We start from the raw sequence: 20,430 nt of genomic DNA on the forward strand, positions 1-20,430 counted from the left end.
TGCCCCTGCATCCTACTACTTTTATCCATTTTTAAAGTTGGGGAGCAAATTGTGGTGCTTCCACTTGCAGCCTGAACTGGTACAGTCCCTTCTGTTGCCTATGGATTCTTCCAGCTCATTGCTGCCTCTAAGGAGTAGACTAGGTCTACAGGGGAATATTGCATTGGGGAGATGTGTAAGCTTTAAGTGTGTTTATGTTCACCAACCAAATAAAGTCCTCCAAGTCTGAGAAAGGTGGGAGAGCTATGTCCTTGAGCTGGGACGGCTCTGGGATTGCCCTACCACCCCATGTATTTCCTCCTAAGCCAACAAATAGTATCTTGCATAGTGGAGAGGAACATTTTGGGGGGAGGGGGTTACAGCTGGAGAGGGAAGAGTTAACATTGGCTATGGTATAAAGTTTTCAAGCCTAGTATCAGTGGGTGAGGGGAACCTGAGGGCACTATGACATAAAACAGCCTTTCCTGTGTAACCAAATACTACATATTAACATTGGACCCATTCAGACATTTGGCCGCAATCATAAATATGTGACTTATTAGGAAACAAATCCCATTGAATGCATGCAGTGGGAATTAACATCTGAATAAAAATGCTGCATACTTATATAGGCAAACAGGTGAGCATGCCAGCCTCTTCAGTGTTGGAAAGACTGTTCATCATTTGTTGTTTCGCCTGCAATAGGATTGTGCAAAGTAGCTGTTTTACTACAAAGGAATTTCAGAAATAGACTGGAAAGAGAAGCTGCTGAACTGCAACTCATTACCAAACTTAAAACCATGGAGAAACCTGCTCTGAACAAAGACATTGGATTCTTATCTCATTATACATGACAAAGCCATTTTTCACCTTCTCACCCCTTGCTTTTTCCTGTAAGACCTATTGCAGTCGTTAAGAGTCGTCAACAGGCTCATCACAGCTATCTGCCAACCACCCATTCCCACCACCCTTCTGAGCAACACCCCTCCCCACCTTCTCACTATATAGAAGGATCTGGCAACCTCTGTTTCAGTGTATCTGAAGAAGTGTGCATGCACACGAAAGCTCATACCAAGAACTAACTTAGTTGGTCTTTAAGGTGCTACTGGAAGGAATTTTTTTTGTTTTGACTATGGCAGACCAACACGGCTACCTATCTGTAACTGCATATTTTATGTTAGGGTTGCCATACTTCCAAAAGTAAAAACCAGGACACCCCAAAAGCTGTTGAGCTATATTATATGTAAGATTCCCTCCGTCGTGCAGGGGCACACCAAGTCCACTGCTGACTATTGTAGTGCCTGAGCCAAGCTGTAGAACTGATTGTTCCTGCCCAATTATTTGAGGAAGTATGTGTCTGTAACAAAACACGTACATGTTTGGTTTTTTAATTCCAGTTTGACCGTTGGTAAAATTACCAGTCTCCAGGCAGAAACAGAAGCCAAGTGTGTTTGTAAAAAAAAACAAAAAACCCTCCAGCAATGACTTTGGAGATCTTGATAGCATGGTCAGCGGTCAAATGTTTTCATGCTTCATTTCTCCTGTTCCTCTGACAGGTACATGTGACAATGCTGAAGCTATGAGTGGAATTTTAATGAGGAAGTTTGAAGAAGTTGGCGGCTCCTCAATCTTCTCTGTGTGGGAATCGGATGATGAAGTTTCTAGCGGCAAAAGCGCTGACGATGCTGATAGTGTCAATCTGTCCACTTCAAATCATTTTATTCGTAAGTAACAGATGCCAGGCAAGGTGGAGCCATGTTCTTTTTTAAAGTAAATTTTTTGGGCAATGTTTTCACTTTGGAATACACACACACACACACAGGTATATATATCTACTTAATTGTGTACATAATCCAGTATGATAGGACAGACAGCCCACCATAGACTTACAGTACAGATTTAAAAGTTATTAACAGAAACGTCCCAGGATTAAAAGTAAGGGGAAATGTCTGTGTGTCTTATGGTACCTCAGGTATCACACACACCAGCTAGTGGATGTGTATTTCAGGATGCCTGTAACCCTAATTGTTTAACCCTGTGCTTCAGAAATTTCACTTAGATGAAAGATTTATACTTTCCCCAAATAAAATAAGTCCTGCATAAGTACCAGTGCAACAGCATTCATGGTCAAGCTGTCCAAATGTTCCAAAAGAAAGTTCTGGAACCGGAATGGGCGGGGGTGTCTGTGGGCTTCCAGATGGTGTTGGGACTTCAGCTTCCATCAGCCTCAGCCTGCATGGCCAACTGTTAATGGGAGTTAATGGGAGTTGTTGTCTACCAACATCTGGAGGGCCACAGGTTCTCTGCTTCTGGCATGGAAAGATGGAACTTGCAGATATCAAGACACTCTCTCTCTCTCTCTCTCTCTCTCTCTCTCTCTCTCTCTCACACACACACACACACACACACACACACACTGCCCCAACATTTTCTAACACTGGAAATTAACATGTTGCAATGTGTTCCACACCGATTACCATGAAGTCAAGTATTCATTCTGTCATTGGCCCATCTGCTTATTCCTAGTCAACTTTCATTCTGATACAGTGGTACCTCAGGTTACAGACGCTTCAGGTTACAGACGCTTCAGGTTACAGACTCCGCTAACCCAGAAATAGTACCTCAGGTTAAGAACTTTGCTTCAGGATGAGAACAGAAATTGCACGGTGGTGGCAGGGTGGCAGCGGGATGCCCCATTAGCTAAAGTGGTACCTCGGGTTAAGAACCATTTCAGGGTAAGGACGGACCTCCAGAACGAAATAAGTTCTTAACCTGAGGTACCACTGTATTTGGATCGTTGTCGTTAATTCTGCAAATGAGATAGATAAATTTTAAAGCCTGCAATTCAAGGAACTGAGCCTTTGATTAGGCGTATGGCATGCTATATATCCACAAAAGCTTGCTGTGGGATTGTAGAAAATGGGATTAATAAAACTGTAGTATTCCTGCATTCCATTTGGAGGAAGAAAAAATTAGGAACATGTTTTTTTGCTGCACTGCACACAGTCAAGCATGCTGATTGTAACAGCGACTGATATTTTGCGTTTAATACCACAATGCTTTTAGATCTCAGAAACGACTTGGCTTTCCACTTAAATTCACCCAAGCATTTCCAACACAAAACCCCAGGCTAGTGAGTGATTTCCCAGCAGATCTTCCCCATTATGCCATTGCTATGTCACGACTGGCTTTCCAGTTTTTGCAGTTTCCATGACAACCATGATCTTTGATCTGCAAAGAATAATAATGCATCACTAAGAGGTATAAAACATTTTTTGGAACATAAAGTGTGGTTCCCTCAAAGGAATAGATTGCAGACAGCAGGGCACTTATCATTAATCAGTACTATAATTGCAAGAACGCTGTATAAATATGAATTCCTGTTGATGGCAGACAGCAAACCACATCCACTAATTTTCTAGGCTCCACAGAAAAAAAACATTAAAAAAAATGGGAAGCCTTGTTACAGCAGCAACATCATTAACTGGCATTCAGCTACTGCTGTTAGTTGCTGCTGCTGCTACTACTACTACTAACAACAATGAAAGGAAAGCAGGAATATGGTGCAGGAATAAGGAGAGGCTGAGAAAGATTAAAGAGGCGACTGGGAAGTGTTGACAAGGTGTAGTGGTAGTAGATAAAACAGGTGAGTGTTTGCTGAGTATACGTTTTTGTGTCTGTGTATTTATCCAAGTCCATTTATATACTGTTTAACATATACGATGTATGGCAAGTGAAAAACACAAATTTAACAAAAATACACAAGAAAACCATCAATGTGAATGACTAAGAACAGCAAGAAAAAGCACAGGAGTTCAATAAAACCTGACAACATACAGAAGACAAGAGTTCAGCTTTAATGATGCCTCTCAGGAAGGACTAGGTCTACCACTCAATGAATTCTGAGAATTCTGAGATCACTGTGCTTCTCAGGAATCAGGTGAGATTCAGCAAGAGAGGGGCAGGTAGAAACTGATTTATTCATAGATATCTTGGCACCACTGCTTTACCAGATCCATCGGAACTAAATATAATTGTTGGCTCCCAAGGGCCATCAAAAACATATTCAAAAGTTAATCCATACACTTGAAAATGTGTTCTAAATTGTTCAAAATAGTCTAAATTGAATAATTTAGAATATTGAATAAATTGTAAGAGATTGTGATCTTCACATAGATATTTTATAACCATTTCATAGCCATTGCGAGAAGGAGAATGTCTTCGCGCAACTTTTAATTTCCCCCCCTTACAAATCTAAAGGAAATGTCACAGCGCGTTCCAAAACATTTAAACAAATTTGTAGTGCAGTAGCGTCACTGCGAGGCAGCTCCCTCAGACTGCTAACATAAGAACAAGATTGCTGCTGGATCAGACCATAGGCCCATTTATGCCAGCCTCCTGTTCTAACTGGCCAACCAGCCAATTTTTGGTGTCATGAAAATAGTTGGTTATTTATTATATTTTTATTCACAGAGAAAATGACAGTGGGTTTTATTTTGCTTCTGGCGCCAGAATTAACTTGATCAGCCTTTGATGCTATGTATGGACCATTACTTGGGAGAGGCTTGCAATTTGCTGCTCTGCCCGAGCTAACAAAATTATATTGCATGTAAAGGACAACATTGCTTTGTGTGCTTCACAAATTCCTACACATCTGCCTATATATCCTTCATTATTTTACCTTCTGCCATACATTGGGTTACTTTTTATTACAGATTGCCATTCTTTGACATAGTTTTCAGTTATGTTCTTGTAAGTAGCGATGTCTCAACGTCAGGTAGGCTTTTGCACATTGTGAGGTGATAAGATATTTATATACTGATTTTTCAGGCAAACATCATTATATTGGTTTACAAAGGAATTACAAATCAATAAGTATCAGTTAAAATTGTATAATATAGCAGAAAAGACAGCTAGAAGGGTTGAAAAAAAAGAAACCTGTTTCAAAACTACATCTCCCCTCCCCTTGGGGCAACGTGATCCCTGAGTAGCTCTGTGATGGTGGCTGGGGAAAGGAAAGGGCCAACTCAGTTGGAACACCAGGAGCTAGAATAGCTGGCAATTTTCCAGGCTGTTGGGTATTCATTCTCTCCTCCCCTAAAGAGAAAGACAGACATTCTGATGTACAGTGGTACCTCGGGTTACAGACGCTTCAGGTTACAGACGCTTCAGGTTACAGACTCCGCTAACCCAGAAATAGTACCTCAGGTTAAGAACTTTGTTTCAGGATGAGAACAGAAATCACGCACCGGCGGCGCAGCAACAGCGGGAGGCCCCATTAGCTAAAGTGGTGCTTCAGGTTAAGAACCATTTCAGGTTAAGAATGGACCTCCAGAACGAATTAAGTTCTTAACCAGAGGTACCACTGTATGTCAGTGTGATGCAATAGGTTGCATCAGAACGTCATCCTCAAGACATTGAGGGGGGTTGCCTGAGCCAAGAGGGAAAAATGAACTCTGGAGGTTTTCAAAGAGTAGGTTTGAAGACTGGGAGTTTAAAAACATTGCACAACGATGGCTTATTTATCACTGTGGATTTAAAGCCAACAGAGGTTCCTAAAAATATCTTTTAGGGTGACGCCTTGGGTGGAAGTTAGAGGTGCAAAGGGAAAGTGCCATGCCAGAACATATCTGCTTATACAACTGAACAGCTAACAACTGTGGCATAAATATCTATTGTTACTGTAAGTGTAATAGTGAAAAAGTCCAATGTGAGATTGCACCAGAAAACTATTCTGAAGGGTCCCTTTGATAGAAAAAAAACATAAGATGCAGATTTCTATAGATATAAAAATACTCTGCTTCAAGGGTGTGTGAGGTTTTTATTTATTTTTTTAGAAACAGTATACTGCTCGGCTGAAGTGCAGAGCATTGCTTTTAATTAAATAATAACTAAGGCTGCAGTCTTAAGTACACTTACTAGGGAGAGGGAGGGGGTTATTGTTTTGACATTGTTTGTATTTTGTTTTTGTATTTTGTGTTTTTATTTTGTATTTTTATGCTGTGAACAGCCCTGAGATCTGCAGATGAAGAGTAGTATACAAAGAATGATGATGATGATGATGTAATTAGTCTCATTAGACTAAGTGTAATATACTTCTTAGAAAACTGAAGCTGAGCAAAAATGGCCTCTCAAAATTCTCCATTCTGTATGGTAGCAGTGATAGAGGAGGAGAAGTTAATTTCATTCATTATTTTCCAGCGGAGGACTGAAATTCGCCAGCAGTTCAGGCAGAGCTAAAAAAATACCCCCACCCAAAAAAAAAACTTTGTTGGAAAAATTTTTTCTGAGCAATTTCAGATAAACCCCAGAGTAAACATGGTGAGGATTATGCTGTTGGTAGTTCTAAATTAATACTTGTTACCATTTTTTCCTCCTCTTAGGAAGTCAGTGTTCCTGCTCATTGTTTCTAACACTTCTTAGCCAAGCTACTGCAGCTTTAACTACAGATGGCAGAGAAATTGATGGCCAAGTTTACCAAAAATTTAGTCATGGTTAACTTAGCTGCATTGGTTACCAATGGGTTTCTTTTTCCTTTTTTGTCTCATGTTATGGGTTGGGGCTTTCGGATTTTATTTCAGAGACCTGACATGGCTCGAAATTGCAGAGGGATTCCTTCTGTGGACTTTGGTCATGAAAATGTTTTGGAGCACATTCATTAATTATCTGGAGGATGGTTTTCTTAATTAAAGGTTTATGCAGAGCTTCTTTGGAACCATGCCTACAGTTGTGCAGAGGGTTTGCGAGAGGAGCTGTACTGCTTCCTTTCTCTGTCATTATTTGGGTGGTTTGCCCATTATAGAATAAGGGAACAATCCCCCTCAGAAGGGAACAACGGAGCATTATGCTGCTCACATTCTGTGAGGATATGACTGCTCACTGGTGTGTGATTTGTTACCATGACAGTTTAGCCATGTCAATTTCGTTTTTAGAATGGTTATCTCTTAGCAGCACCCTCCCATTATCATGCTAAGAGCGGACTAGTTAAGTAGCACTGTTTTGTTTCCTATTAAAACTTGCATACCTGACCTGTGAGTTTTAAATGTTTTTTAAAGTGTGTGTGTTTTGCCCAGGTCTTCTTAGTAGCAGCTTTGCTCTTCCGCCTGATTCCTATCCCTAGACCACCACTTCCAAGGCAGGAGGTGCTGAAGGGGAAAAATAATTGATCTCTTAAGGCCGAAGCCTTTACAAACGATATTAAACAGTATTTTTGCATGCAGCCTTTGCCCTCCTTGTCAGAATCCAAGAACTGTCAGTAAGCGATAGACAAATTTGTCAGTTTCATATTTTTTTTCTATCTTAAATTCAGTTCCAAACATTTCTGCATTGGTCTGTGATTATTATTTTAAATCCCCTTGAAAATTCACCAGCATTTTAATACACTTTTGCAAGCAATTTATCCCAATACAATGTATTTTTGTATGCCCTAGTATATGCATTTTATACTCACCTTTCCCTAATATACACACTTTTACTTGGTTGTATTGAAAATTGTGACTTAGATTGAATTGCTCCCCCATCCCTACTGTCAAGTATTTTGACTATGAGGCAGCTTTTCTTTTTCATCCATAAGGATTATACACCTATACATGCACACTATGAGATGGCAAATTGTTGACGCCATAGTATATGGCAGTGCTTTAGACTATCACCTCCTGTGGATTGTCCTCCTTCAGAAATGTCAACACCAATCACTGCTGTAATGGTATGTTAATCAGCGAGTAAGGGTAATCAGGGGCATTCTTTGATGTCGGGGATGACTTTTGATTGAGTCAATCTCTCACACTGAAAGCTGCTGGTCTTAGTTTTTTTCTTCTTCTCCTCCTCCTCCTCCTCTTCCTCCTGGTATCACATGGAGGGGCTTAGAGGAAATCTTTGAAAGATGTATAGTTAATTATACAGGTGCAGCGTTGCTCCACATAAAAGGGAGTAATTGCTAGGTGATTATAATTTTACTTCTCATTTTCCCCTGGTCATACAGCAGAAGAGCCTTCCTCCAGTGAACCTTGCAAGCTTTAAAGGGAACAAAAACACACACACACACACCAAGAAACAAAGTCTGTAATAAAAGCAGATGTTTCAAAGATAAATCATTATTTTTGGGATGGGTGGGTGTAATATGAAGTTCCAGCTTGCAAGATAATGCTTTAAGCGCCTGTGACTACATGGCAAACATCAGATTCCTTATTTATTTATGCCTGAGTATCAACAATGAAAGATGTAGTAAAGCTGAGACTCAGCTGTTTTATACCACCGTGTCATTAAATCCTGCTTTTGTGGTGAGGACAGCTGAACGGGAACCATCACAAGTTCCCTGACCCTGCAGCTGTGAAAATTGATACCAGCTCACCTTTTGAATGAAATGGGGCTACAAGGGGCACAAATTTATATATGTAAAGAGGCGGGATTATATAGGCATTGGTGCTGCAAAAGAGACATTTAAGTAAGCATGTTGTTTGGCGTCAACTTGCTACAGCAGAGGCATAACTTGTATGAAGAAACAAAGCGCCTCAAGAACCAACAATATAACCCCACCCTTCAAAACCACCTGGTGGGTTCACTGAGCAGGAAAGCACCATAGGAAATACAGGTAAATAACCCCTCTCATTTTGTTTATCTCCATGGTTCTGCTTTATGGGGATGGAATTTAGCTCAGTTCTATAGCCTCTGCCTTGCATGCAAATGGACCTTGGTTCAATCCAGGTAGGGCTCAGAGAGACTCCCTGTCTGAAATCCCGGAGAGCCATTGCCACACAGTGTAAACACTGCTGAGCTAGATGGACCCAAAAGCCTGAATCAGTATAAGGCAGTTTCTTGTGTTCCCTTCTGGATTTATTATACTTAAACACAACCCCAAGGCTCATGATCAAAGATTCATGATTTATTTATTCTCCCCACCCAAATTGCAATAAAAAAAATCAAATTAATGGTACCTTAATTTAGAAGGTTGAATAAATTGGCCTTTAACTGACCTATGTGGATCCCTCATTATTCATGCAAATAACCATTTAGCGTACCACTTTGAGTAAAAGCAGGGTTTCTCAAATTTATTTATTGAAGGGCCTTCCTTTCCCTTCCCTTTTCTACCTTCTATACCACACACTCCCATTCTGCATGATGCCAGAATGACATGGGACTTGCCCATATGGAAATAGGTGCTTTGCTAAAATTGTAATGTGTGATGTCCCTGATTGCCTTGGTTTTACACTGAGCCTTGGGCTTGCCAATCGGAAGGTCAATGGTTCAAATCCCCGTGACGGGGTGAGCTGTTGCTCGGTCGCAGCTCCTGCCAACCTAGCAGTATGAAAGCACGTCAAAGTGCAAGTAGATAAATAGGTACCGCTTCGGCGCGAAGGTAAACGGCGTTTCCATGCGCTGCTCTGGTTTGCCGGAAGCGGCTTAGTCATGCTGGCCACATGACCCGGAAAAACTGTTTGCGGACAAACGTCAGCTCCCTTGGCCGGTAAAGTGAGATGAGCGCCACAACCCCAGAGTCGTTCACGACTGGACTTGACTGTCAGGGGTCCTTTACCTTTACCTTTTTACACTGTGCAGAAATATCTGATGAGTCTGAATCTGCCCAAGACCCACACGCAACCCTGCATACTTAGTGCGGCCTGTGATCTTATCCATTCTTTCACTGTTTTAATGTGCATCTCAGGTATGTTCCATGTCCTGTTTACTCTGAGGGAATCCCATTGAAGTAAATGGGTCTGCTCTGGATGAAGAGCATTGTAGTCTCCATCTTTTTGTCTTTTGTTTCTCTGTGCATGGAAAATGGAAGAGGAAAACGATAATCTCTTGGGCTGTCTGATGAAAATGTACAGTAACTCATATAATTTACAAATTATATGAAGAATGTCAGTTCCCAAAATTATGATTGGCTTAGTCTAGACTAAAAACTCCACAGGTAAACAAATTATCTCTCCATAAAGTTTAAAATGATTGCCGACAACCTAAGATACGAGACCATATAGACTGTATGTACAGAGGTCGAAGGAAGTCAATTTTTTCTAGTTTTCTTCTGACATTTTGCTAATCTTTATAATTCTTTTTCTTTTTTCCTCTTTTGTTTTCTGCTATATGTATAATTTTATTTGTATTTTTCTTCTTATTAATTATTTTTTGTGATATTTGGTAATCTGTTTCTTTGTATAACTGTATTTTTTTTGGAATGTATGTAACATGTATATAGAAAATAAATAAAAGCAAAAAGAAAGAAAATGCACAGTAACTCAGTGCTCTTGGAAAAATGTATAGTTGCTCCTTAGCCGGACAAATTCCTGCCTCTTCTAATTCACCCTCAAGTGTATCAACAACTCTTTATTTAGGCTTCCGTACTCGGCCCTCTAATGAGGTCGGAAAGGTCGACCCCAGCTGGCAGGAAAGGTCAGAATAGGTTCTGCTTTCATTCTTTTCCTGGAGGTTGGTATTCAGTGTATGGAGAAGCGCATACAGAGGGTTGATAGGTGTCTGGGCAGCTGAGAGAAGGCTTGCATTGTGCAGCGAAATAACGGCAGGATTTGACAGGTAGCCTTCATTACCCTTTCCCGTAGAACAAAGAATAATTCCTACAGCATTATAGAGGATTACCTGTGGGAAAGGATGTGAACACTTGGAACAGTTTTAAAACTTTTCCAGCTCCCAGAATGCGTACAAAGTATTATCATGTTGTTGTTATTATTATTATTATAAAAAGTATTATTTGTGTTAAGGCGATTCACTGTCATAATTGCTTCTTGGTTTCCATCTTCATTAGTTCAGTAGGGTAGGCAGTGGTTCCTGAGCATAAGAGATGGGAAGTTTGCTCTAAATTTTGTTGTCTCTACCTAAAAAAAATTCCAGATGTCAGTGCCTACTTAGCATGGCAGCATGGCAGTTTTTTGTTTACTATACATTGGCAAGAATCAAAAGACCCACTGAGTAAGTGATAAGCATTTCAAGTTGTGCAGAGAGGGGGAACCTTCAATTTCCCTGTAGCTGCAGCCCACTGTGCCTCTGTGATTCCCCTGTCCCTCTAGAGTTCATTTTCACAATAACGTCTGAGTCAGGAGAGGCTATGTATTATTTGGATCATTGTCTGGGTGCCATAGTGGACTGGATGAGGGCCAATATACTGAGTTTGAACCCTGGAAAAAATGGTGGCACTGTTGATGGATGTTCCCATATCTGGGAGATGGGCCAAGCTGCCTGTTCTGGATGGGGTTGGACTCCCTCTGAAAGAACAAGTCCATAGTTTAAGGTTGGTCCTGGATCATCTTTGTCACTGGAGGCTCAGATAGTTTCAGTGGCTAGGAGTGCCTTTTACCAACTATGGCTGGTACACCAACTGCAGCCATTCTTGGATGGGGGTAGCCTGGCCACAGTGAGTCATGCATTCATAGAATCATAGAATTGGAAGGAACCTCAAGGGTTATCTAGTCCAGTGCTCTGCAATGCAGGAATCTCAACTAAATCATCCATGACAGATGGCCACCCAACCTATGCTCAGAAACCTCCAGTGAAGAGAGCCAACCAACTCCTGAGGAAGCTTGTTCAACTGTCTAACTTCATTGGTAACTTCAAGTCTTGTTTACTGCAATGAGTTTGGTCTGGAAGCTGCGACTGGTGCAAAAGGCCAAGGATAAAGCATAAGTTACTTACAGATACAAAAGAAAGAGGCAGTTTTGCCCTCCCAGACCTCAAAATGCCATGCTTAGATAATTCGTGGAAATAGACTACCACCATAATATAACTCTGATGCTAGAAGACTTGTACTGGCTGCCTATATGCTACCAGGACAAATTCAAGATATTTTTTATTAATTTACCAGGCCCTTAGCAACTTGGGTCCAGGAAATCTTAGGGGACCACCTGATTCCTTACGTCCCTGCTAAATCACTGAGGTCTTGGGAGAAGTCTGTTAATGATCCCCCATGGCTTGGACACACAGCTCACATCCACAAGCAGTTGTATATTTAGTATTATGGGCCCAATTTTATAGAACTCCCTCCCAGCTATGATTCAACATGTGCCCTTCCTGGTGAACTTCTGGCACTTGGTAAAGACCTTTTTATTTCAGCTGTCATTTAAAGTTAGCGCTTTGGTTTTGTTATTCATTTTAGCTGGTTTTATCTGTGTTGTATCTTTTATAACCTCACTATGCACTGCATGGAGACCACGGGGTTAAGAGGTATATGCAATGTTGAAATAAATAATAAGTAAATAAAAAGAAGTGTGTGCAGACAGAACAAATAAGTGTCTCCCACTCTGTGTACAAAAGTTCCTTTTGCTGTTCCCTGAGCCAAGATCTTAGGCTGTACCAAAAGCTCTACCCTAAGCAAATAGGTAACTCTCCTATAAATAAAATATAAAGTATTAAGGATGCAACACATTTTAAAATTTATCTTTTGTTAGTATAGTTGCTTCCATCTCCCTTGTGCATTCTTCTTCTTTTTATTGGAAACATAAAATACATTTAAAACCATAAGGTATTTGTGACTGGCACATGATCGGAGCTGTTGTATAATGTACATACATTTTCTGCCAGATGCAATTTCCATTCTTGCTCAACGGCTTGGTTAAGGTCAATAGAAAAATCTCTTTCGGCTTCATTAATAAAGGATCCCTTTCCAGAGGGATTTGACAAGGACAGGAGCAAGCTCTGGCATATTCTCATTGCTGCAGAGCTCAGGCGTATCTCAGACTCACAATTTTACTCTTCTCATAAATATCAGTAGCATGAGGCATTAGGAAAGCGGAAGTTTTGTTTAAAAGTTCAGTGCTGAACATGTGTGAGGGAGATGAGGGCTGTATATACCCCTAGTGGCTTAGTCCCACTGTCACTCGTGCATTGGAGGTTGAAGGTGTACAGCAAGGAGCCTGATTTGGGCATGTGGGCTCTATATGCCATTTAGAACCCAAGTCAAGCAAAGTTCTAAATAGTGTGGGGAGCCAACCTAGTGTAGCCTTCTTAGACTTTCCCATTCCTTCACTAGGAACATAGGAACCTGGCTTACACTGAGTCAGACCATTGGTCTTCTAGCTCTGCATTCTAGCTCTTTCAGATGTTGTTGGGCTCCAACTCCTATCAGCTCCAGGCAGGAAGACCAATGTTCAAGGGTGCCTGGGAATTGTAGTCCAACAACATCTGAATGGCCACATGTTCCCCAGCCCAGCTCTAAACATCAGGAGAGCGGATTAGAGATCTCCTGTCTAGCATGGAGTTAGATCATGAGTGTGTTGAAAAATGGGCAGTGGGGAGAAGGAGAAAGGAGTAAATCAAAAGCACATAGTCTCTTCTTGACTGTCAGCAGGACCTAAGTATCAATCAGAAGTTGAAGGGGAACATTGTGTCCCCCCCATGTTCCAGACTGCAACGTGAGAATTAGCTTGATGGGAAGGATGAATAAAGGAAGGATATTGCCACACTTCCCAAAGCAGTTCTTGTGATCAGTATATAAAATTTACCCATTTTGCAACTCTTGGGACAGGGGTCAGCAACCTTTTTCAGTCATGGGCCAGTCCACCGTCCCTCAGACCATGTGGGGGGCCAGACTATATTTTGAAAAAATAATAATGAGTGAATTCCTATGCCCCACAAATAAGCCAGAGATGCATTTTAAATAAAAGCACACATCCTACTCATGTAAAAACACCAGGCACGCCCCACAAATAACCCAGAGATGCATTTTAAATAAAAGAATACATTCTACTCATGTACAAACATGCTGATTCCCGGACCACCCGCGGGCTGGATTGAGAAGGCGATTGGGCCACATCCGGCCCCTGGGCCTTAGTTTGCCTACCCCTGTCTTAGGAGTTATCAAATGGTCATGGGGCCCAAGGCGTCACCCACAACAATTTACAATCATTCATTTGTGATGAGGGCACACAAGCAATGTACTAAATAAGAGCATGTATAGATTGATGTGGGCAAGTGGAACATGGATAATATTATTGAAGGAAAATGTAGTTCAGCTAAGCATCTGAGAGGGTATTATGTACATTTGTGAGTTAAACACAGTACTTCTGAGAGCATAGTATGTTCTTTTCAGCTTTGAACAACAGCTTTATAGCTAGCTATGTGGGAGAAAAGCTGGCAGGCAGAGATGTAATGGTACTATTCATTTGTTTCTAGTATAATAGGATTTGAAACCACACCTAAAAGAGTAGATTTTAACTACAGTTGATGTAAAAAGGAAAAGAAAAAAGCCTGTGATTCATTTTGCCCAGAACCAAGGATGAGAATCCCATGGCTCTCCATATGTTGCTGGACTCCAACTTCCATCATCCCTGGCTGGCCTGGCCACTGGTCAAGAATGATGGGAGCTGTACTCCAACAACAATAACAACTAGGGAGCTGCAGGTTTCCCACCTCAACTTGTGACATATATCAATAGGTAACATGTTTCCTTACAACATTATCGAACACACACATATACCCCCTCCCCACAACCACTCAGTAAATATTTGGAATTCAGAGTATAATTAAAAGTAAATTGTTGTTTCATTTTCATTATGGGTGCTGTCTTTAGTACATAGCTCTAAAACCAATTCCTTGTCTGTGTAATAATCTCTCAACAGAAACCCAAACAAATATTTGAGATGTGCAGGAACCCACTGAAGAAATGTTCATGTTCTGAAACTCTTTTTTTTTTTTTTTTGCTCCCCTTGAAACTCCTCAGATGTTTTACCTCAGGAAAAATCGCCACCTCCCCAAATTTGCTCTAGGCGTACATCTGTTGTCAACTCTGATGCTGATAAAAGAGCAGTTTTGTTGTGTATGTGTAGGAGGAACCCGTAGACATTTACAAATCTTACATAAGTTTCCCGTTTCCTATCACACTGCAAGTGTCCAAAAGAGAGAATGTGTTGATGAAATGTTGACAAAGGATATAATACAACTCCTGGTGCTAGGAATAATGGCACTGCTTAAGTCTCCTACTGGGTACAGGAGTCTGAGAATGTGTTGTTGGCCTAACTTGCTTTATTGAGTGAAACTGTGAATGGAATTGGTAACATCTTATTTTTATTACCTTGGCATTTCTCACTGTATGCTTCCTCCCTCACCCTCCCAGATAAGAGGCAAAGGAACTTTGATTTTCTTTCTCCAAGAAACCTTCCTTTTTGTGTCAAAGCGAGAAACAGAAAAGTGCTCTGAGTAAAATAATAATAAATAATTGTACTGCAAACCTCAAACCACTTAAGTCTTTCAATGGGGCAATTCCCGAATAAATGATCTGAAAATAGCAGCCTTAAAGACATTTATTGCGTTTGGTTTTTGTGTTGTGAATTGTCACTCTGAACTAGCAATCTCTCACATGGATTGGAAAACCCATTCATGGCGAAGCTCTATCTGTACTTCAGGGCACACATGGAGCTCTAGATCTAGGGGTATGTTTTTAATTTAAAAATTAGATAAATTGAAAGTGCTTAATATACTGAAATTCCCTTAATGGTAAATCAGTGTCAAGTCATAAGCAATGATACTATTTTAATTCTGTCACCGCACAAGTTTTTAGAAAGCATAGACTTCAGCACTCTAGTGTTCTTTAGCATGGCATCTGTGGTAAAGAATACAAAGAAGGTCTAATGATACCTGGGATTTTCAGGTACAAATTCAACTGCACTCTTCTAGCAGGGTATTAGTTTTGTTAAAGCTAATAGTACTTGGCTTACCTGAGTAGCTGTGTGTAAATTGCAGCAGGCAGGGTTATCTTTTGACTGGGATATAAGAGTTTCATCAAAGACAGCTTGGCCACAATGTGCCATACACATAACAGAGCCTAACAGTATGTTAAGTCCAGGTGGGGGGAAAATTGCTGGATCCTGAAGCTATCTCAAATGCAGGATATACAATTAGGAGGGAGCGCTAACTCTTGATGTATTTTGGGGGGAAGTAAACATTTAGGCATCTCCATTGGGAAGGCCACTGAGTAGCAAAAAGCTGTTTAAAAACAAATGAGTTGCTTTGTCTCCAAGCCCAGTTGCTCAGCTGAATAAGCGGAAGTAGTATATCGTTGTCCTCATTGAACCAATTGTAAAGAGTAGGACAGGTTGGCACTCTGCCTTGTTCATAAAACACTGCTTGCATAACAGTTGGTGAGGAGCTCGTTTCTTCCATAGAAACTTGCTACGTTTCCTTAGGAAGGGCCTTATTACACATTTAAGAAATAGGGTCATGGAGGAGGAAAGAGAGCCAATCCAGCAAACAGGAGCACCGTGCTGCAGAGAAATATGTGGACATCTTGCTGAATTTGACAAACGACTTGCTTTCTTTGTTTTAATCCTGTAAACTGATACATGCTAGAACCTTTTGCCATTTTCCTTCTTATCAAAGAAATTGGCTCCTCCTGAGGCCCCGTTGAGGTTCCTTATCACTTGTGCATCGTGACAATGCACAAACGAGTCCCTTAACTGTTACCCTTTGCAGCGGCTTTGGTACAATAGAAGAATGTAGCAAAGCTTCCGTAAAGGGCTGATGTGCCAAGATGAAATATGGTATGCAGCAGATGGGGGCATTATGCCCTAATTATTTTGTGCAGTAGTGACATAGCTAAAACAATGAATCTGCTGTGACTCAATAAAAACAGTGCATGGAACTGCCTCTCCTGACAGGCAGCATTTACCACTATTTTCAATATAGAGTGTGTGTGCGCGCGCACATATGTGTGCAACTAGGCAAAGGGCTATAGTGCAGTGATGGAACATCTGCTTTGCATCTGGAAGATTCCAGGTTCAATCCCTGGCATTTACAAGTATGGTTTCCAAACCCTGGCAAACCACTGGCTGTAAGTGTAAATAGCACTGACCAATGGGATGCAGATGGCGCTGTGGGTTAAACCACAGAGCCTAGGGCTTGCTGATCAGAAGGTTGGTGGTTCGAATCCCAGCGATGGGGTGAGCTCCTGTTGTTCGGTCCCAGCTCTTCCCAACCTAGCAGTTCGAAAAGCATGTCAAAGTGCAAGTAAATAAATAGGTACCGCTCTGGCGGGACAGTAAACGGCATTTCCATGCGCTGCTCTGGTTTCGCCAGTTATGCTGGCCACATGACCCAGAAAAACTTTCTGCGGACAAACGCTGGTTCCCTCGGCCAGTAAAGCGAGATGAGCGCCACAACCCCAGAGTCGTTCGCGACTGGACTTAACTGTCAGGGGTCCTTTACATTTAGATGGACCAATAGTCTGATTTGGCATAAGGTACCTTCGCATGGTCCTATGCTTTTCACATCCAATTAAATAAATGGTAAGTGGAAGGGACACTGTTTGAGAAAGATGTGTAGGAGATTTGCTTATTATATATTGCTTATGATGTAACCAGCGTCGGAACTCACTTTCTCTTCCCATTTGATGAATCTTTTGTTTTAGAAAGATGGTTCCCCTTTTGTAGAACTAGATACAAGAGTGGTGGGGGAGGGAAAATATCTGGGAGAAAAGTACTCTTGGGACTTGCTACTATAAAATGGCAAGGCATGTGTGAGGTCCCTCTTTAAGTTTGTTGTGTCCATGGCCACCTTAAGAAGAGAAGCTCTTCTAGATCACACAAAGTGATCCGTTCAACCCAGCATCCTGTTATGAACTGGCCAGCCAGATACCTCCAGGAATACTTTTATGCCTAAGTAGGGCATAAAGACAAGAAATATCTCCTGTTGTTTGCCCTCCTGCTCCCGACCAGCTGATATTCAGAGGCAGCCTGCATCTGAATGTTCCATTTAGCTGTCGTAACTAATAGCCATTGATACACCTACCCTCCATAAATGTGTCTAAAAGCATTTAGACCAATGGTCATCACCACATCTACTAGCAATGAATGCCATAAATTAATTATTGACTGTTAAGAAGCGTGCCTTTGTTTTTGCCAGTCCTGAATCTACTACCAATCCATTTCATTGAGCAACCTCAAATCCCGATATTATGGGGGAGGAAAAAACCTCTCTTTTCTCACTTTATCTACACCACTCACAACTCTAACCTCTAACTTGCCCCTTTGTCTTTTTTCTGAACAAATAAACCCCTCAAACTCTATAGCAGGGATTGGAACCTTTAGCCCTTTAGATGTTGCTAAACTACAGTTCCTATTATCTCTGGTCAGTGAGCCATGTTTGCTGGAGCTGATGGGAACTGGAGTTTGGTAACACCTGGAGGGCCAAAGGTTCTATAGCTTTCCCTTCTTCTGTGGCTGCACACTGAGTTGTTGTCATTGGGCTATCCACCACAATCCCAGAATGACTTTGAGAGTCAAAGCTAGGACTTTTTTTTCCAGATTCAGCACCTCTCAAATGGGCGCCATTGCCATTCTAAGAGAACAAGGAAGAAGTTCGTGGTGAGCTGCAGTAATTCTTTTTCTAGAAAAATAGCACTGATCACAGCCATGCCATATATTATCAGTGCATATGCAAAATTGGGTTTGGTGCTTTGCACCAATGTACATACGTTTACACTTACTTACACAGGCGTTCGTTCATTTTGTTTCCCATTTGCCCAGTTTGGATAGATCCATTTGGAGATTATCCCAGGCTGCTGGAGCTATTGCTGCTTATGAATTACTTACGGTAGTTTTATCTGCAAACTTGGCTACTTTCTGCTCATCCCTGACTCCAGGTCGTTTATCAATGTTAAATAGTACCTGGCTGAAAACATACCTTTAAGGAACCACAATGCCTACCTGCCATCCCTTCCATTGTGAAGCAGCTCTTACTCTTAACAACTCTTACTCTTAACATCTTGTTTTTAAACCAATGATTTATCTGACTACCTATCACATGACTGCTAGGTTCCCTCAGAAACCTTTGGTGGGAGACTAAAGTCCTTTTCAAGTACAGTGGTGCTTCGCAAGATGAAAATAATCCGTTCCGCGAGTCTCTTCGTCTAGCGGCTTAGCGGATTAGCGCTATTAGCGGCTTAGCGGCTATTAAAGGCTTAGCGGCTTAGCGGCTAAAAGGCTATTAGCGGCTTAGCGGCTATTAAAGGCTTAGCGGCTAAAAGGCTATTAGCGGCTTAGCAAGCCCATAGGGAAAATCGTCTTGCGAAGCGCATCGAAAAACGGAAAACCCTTTCATCTAGCGGGTTTTTCGTCTTGCGAGGCATTCGTCTTGCGGGGCACCACTGTATTCCCGCTCAAGCATTTTCCTTCTTGTTTATTTAAATAGTTTCAGCCCGAATTTCATTGGAAAGCAATCCCAGGGCGATACACTATGCACAGGGCAACCCTCCGTTGGCCCAACCATGGAGGACGAGGCTATCAAATGCTAATAGCCATGATGGCTACATTGTCTATCCACTGTTGGAGGTAGTATGCCTCTGTGTCGTGATTTCTGGGAATCACAAGTAGGTGATAATGCTGTTGCGTTCCCACTTGCAGACATCCCATGGGCATGCTGTTGGCCACTGAGAACAGGATGCTGCCTTAGATGGGCCTGATCCAGCAGGTCTCTTCTTATGCCCTGCGTTCATTGGGTGACGAATGCCTGTAGTGAGGAGCTGGCTCTATTTGTGGATGCCCCACGTGTGATTTGGAACCCAGCACAACCAGGATTCTGAATCAGGAATGCAACGGAGGCTGAGGAGGCAGCAAGTAAACCATCACTCTCCTCCGTCCTTCCTTGCGCAACTGAAAATGATTGAGGAACATCTGAATAGGGCTTTGTCAAAACCATTTTGGAAAGTCCATAATGTATAATGGGTTACTCTGGTGTTCATGTTTGTTTATGCTTTTGTTGGCATGCTTACAAAGTGTGTGAGTTACCAAATCTCATATACAAAAGGAGGTGCTTTCTCCTTCCCCAGTTAAATTTCTGAGACTAGAATCATAGAATCATAGAGTTGGAATAGACCACAAGGGCCATCGAGTCCAACCCCCTGCCAAGCAGGAAACTAGCTCCAGTTTAACTACTGGTATAAACTTTCTGCATGAATCTGACTTCCTAACGTTTTGGATGTAGCTGGAGAAAAACTAGATTTCAGAAATAAAAGCTAAAATTTTGCAAGCCAAGAATTGATTGTTTAATATAAGTTACTGTTTGTCTGTATAGAAGCAGACTTCATTACTATAGCTTGCTTAACCTTTCATATTTTAATATATATTTTTAACATGCCCTAGCTTCCTGTCTATCCATATATCAGTCTGTCAATCATTCAATCAATCAATCAATCAATCATACCATTTATTTCTTCCTGCAGTGTGCAGTAATGGCACATTAACTTTTTATTCTTTTATTTCATCTTCCACCATTTGCTAAGCATTTGAGGGTTTTTTCCTGTTTCAGACTGCTACAGCAAAATGGCTACCATTTTTTGTTTATTTCTATCCTTGGTATTCTATGGCATCATAAATGAAAAAAAGCCTTTCTGTTAAGTAAAAAAACAAACAAAAAACCACCTCTTAATGAATAAGGTGCCTAATTGATCTTCGTTTCCCCTTATTAACATATAAGGCTATCATCTTTGCCCCTACAGATTCTCACCAAGAACCA

At 41.3% G+C, this 20,430-nt stretch overlaps 1 protein-coding gene across 2 annotated transcripts in view; it reads left to right on the top strand.

Moving 5' to 3' along the window:
• The window catches only part of CSRNP3 (cysteine and serine rich nuclear protein 3), a 94,680-nt gene that overhangs the window by 20,239 nt on the left and 54,011 nt on the right, over nucleotides 1-20,430 (top strand). For both annotated transcript variants that reach the window (XM_077936856.1, XM_028747587.2), the window contains exon 2: nucleotides 1,536-1,703. In XM_077936856.1, coding sequence (XP_077792982.1) covers nucleotides 1,559-1,703 — 145 coding nt within the window. In that variant the 5' untranslated portion in view covers nucleotides 1,536-1,558. The remainder of the gene's footprint in view (nucleotides 1-1,535; nucleotides 1,704-20,430) is intronic.

This window comes from Podarcis muralis, chromosome 1 (genome assembly GCF_964188315.1).
Source record: "Podarcis muralis chromosome 1, rPodMur119.hap1.1, whole genome shotgun sequence".
In the NCBI taxonomy this organism is placed as follows: domain Eukaryota; kingdom Metazoa; phylum Chordata; class Lepidosauria; order Squamata; family Lacertidae; genus Podarcis; species Podarcis muralis.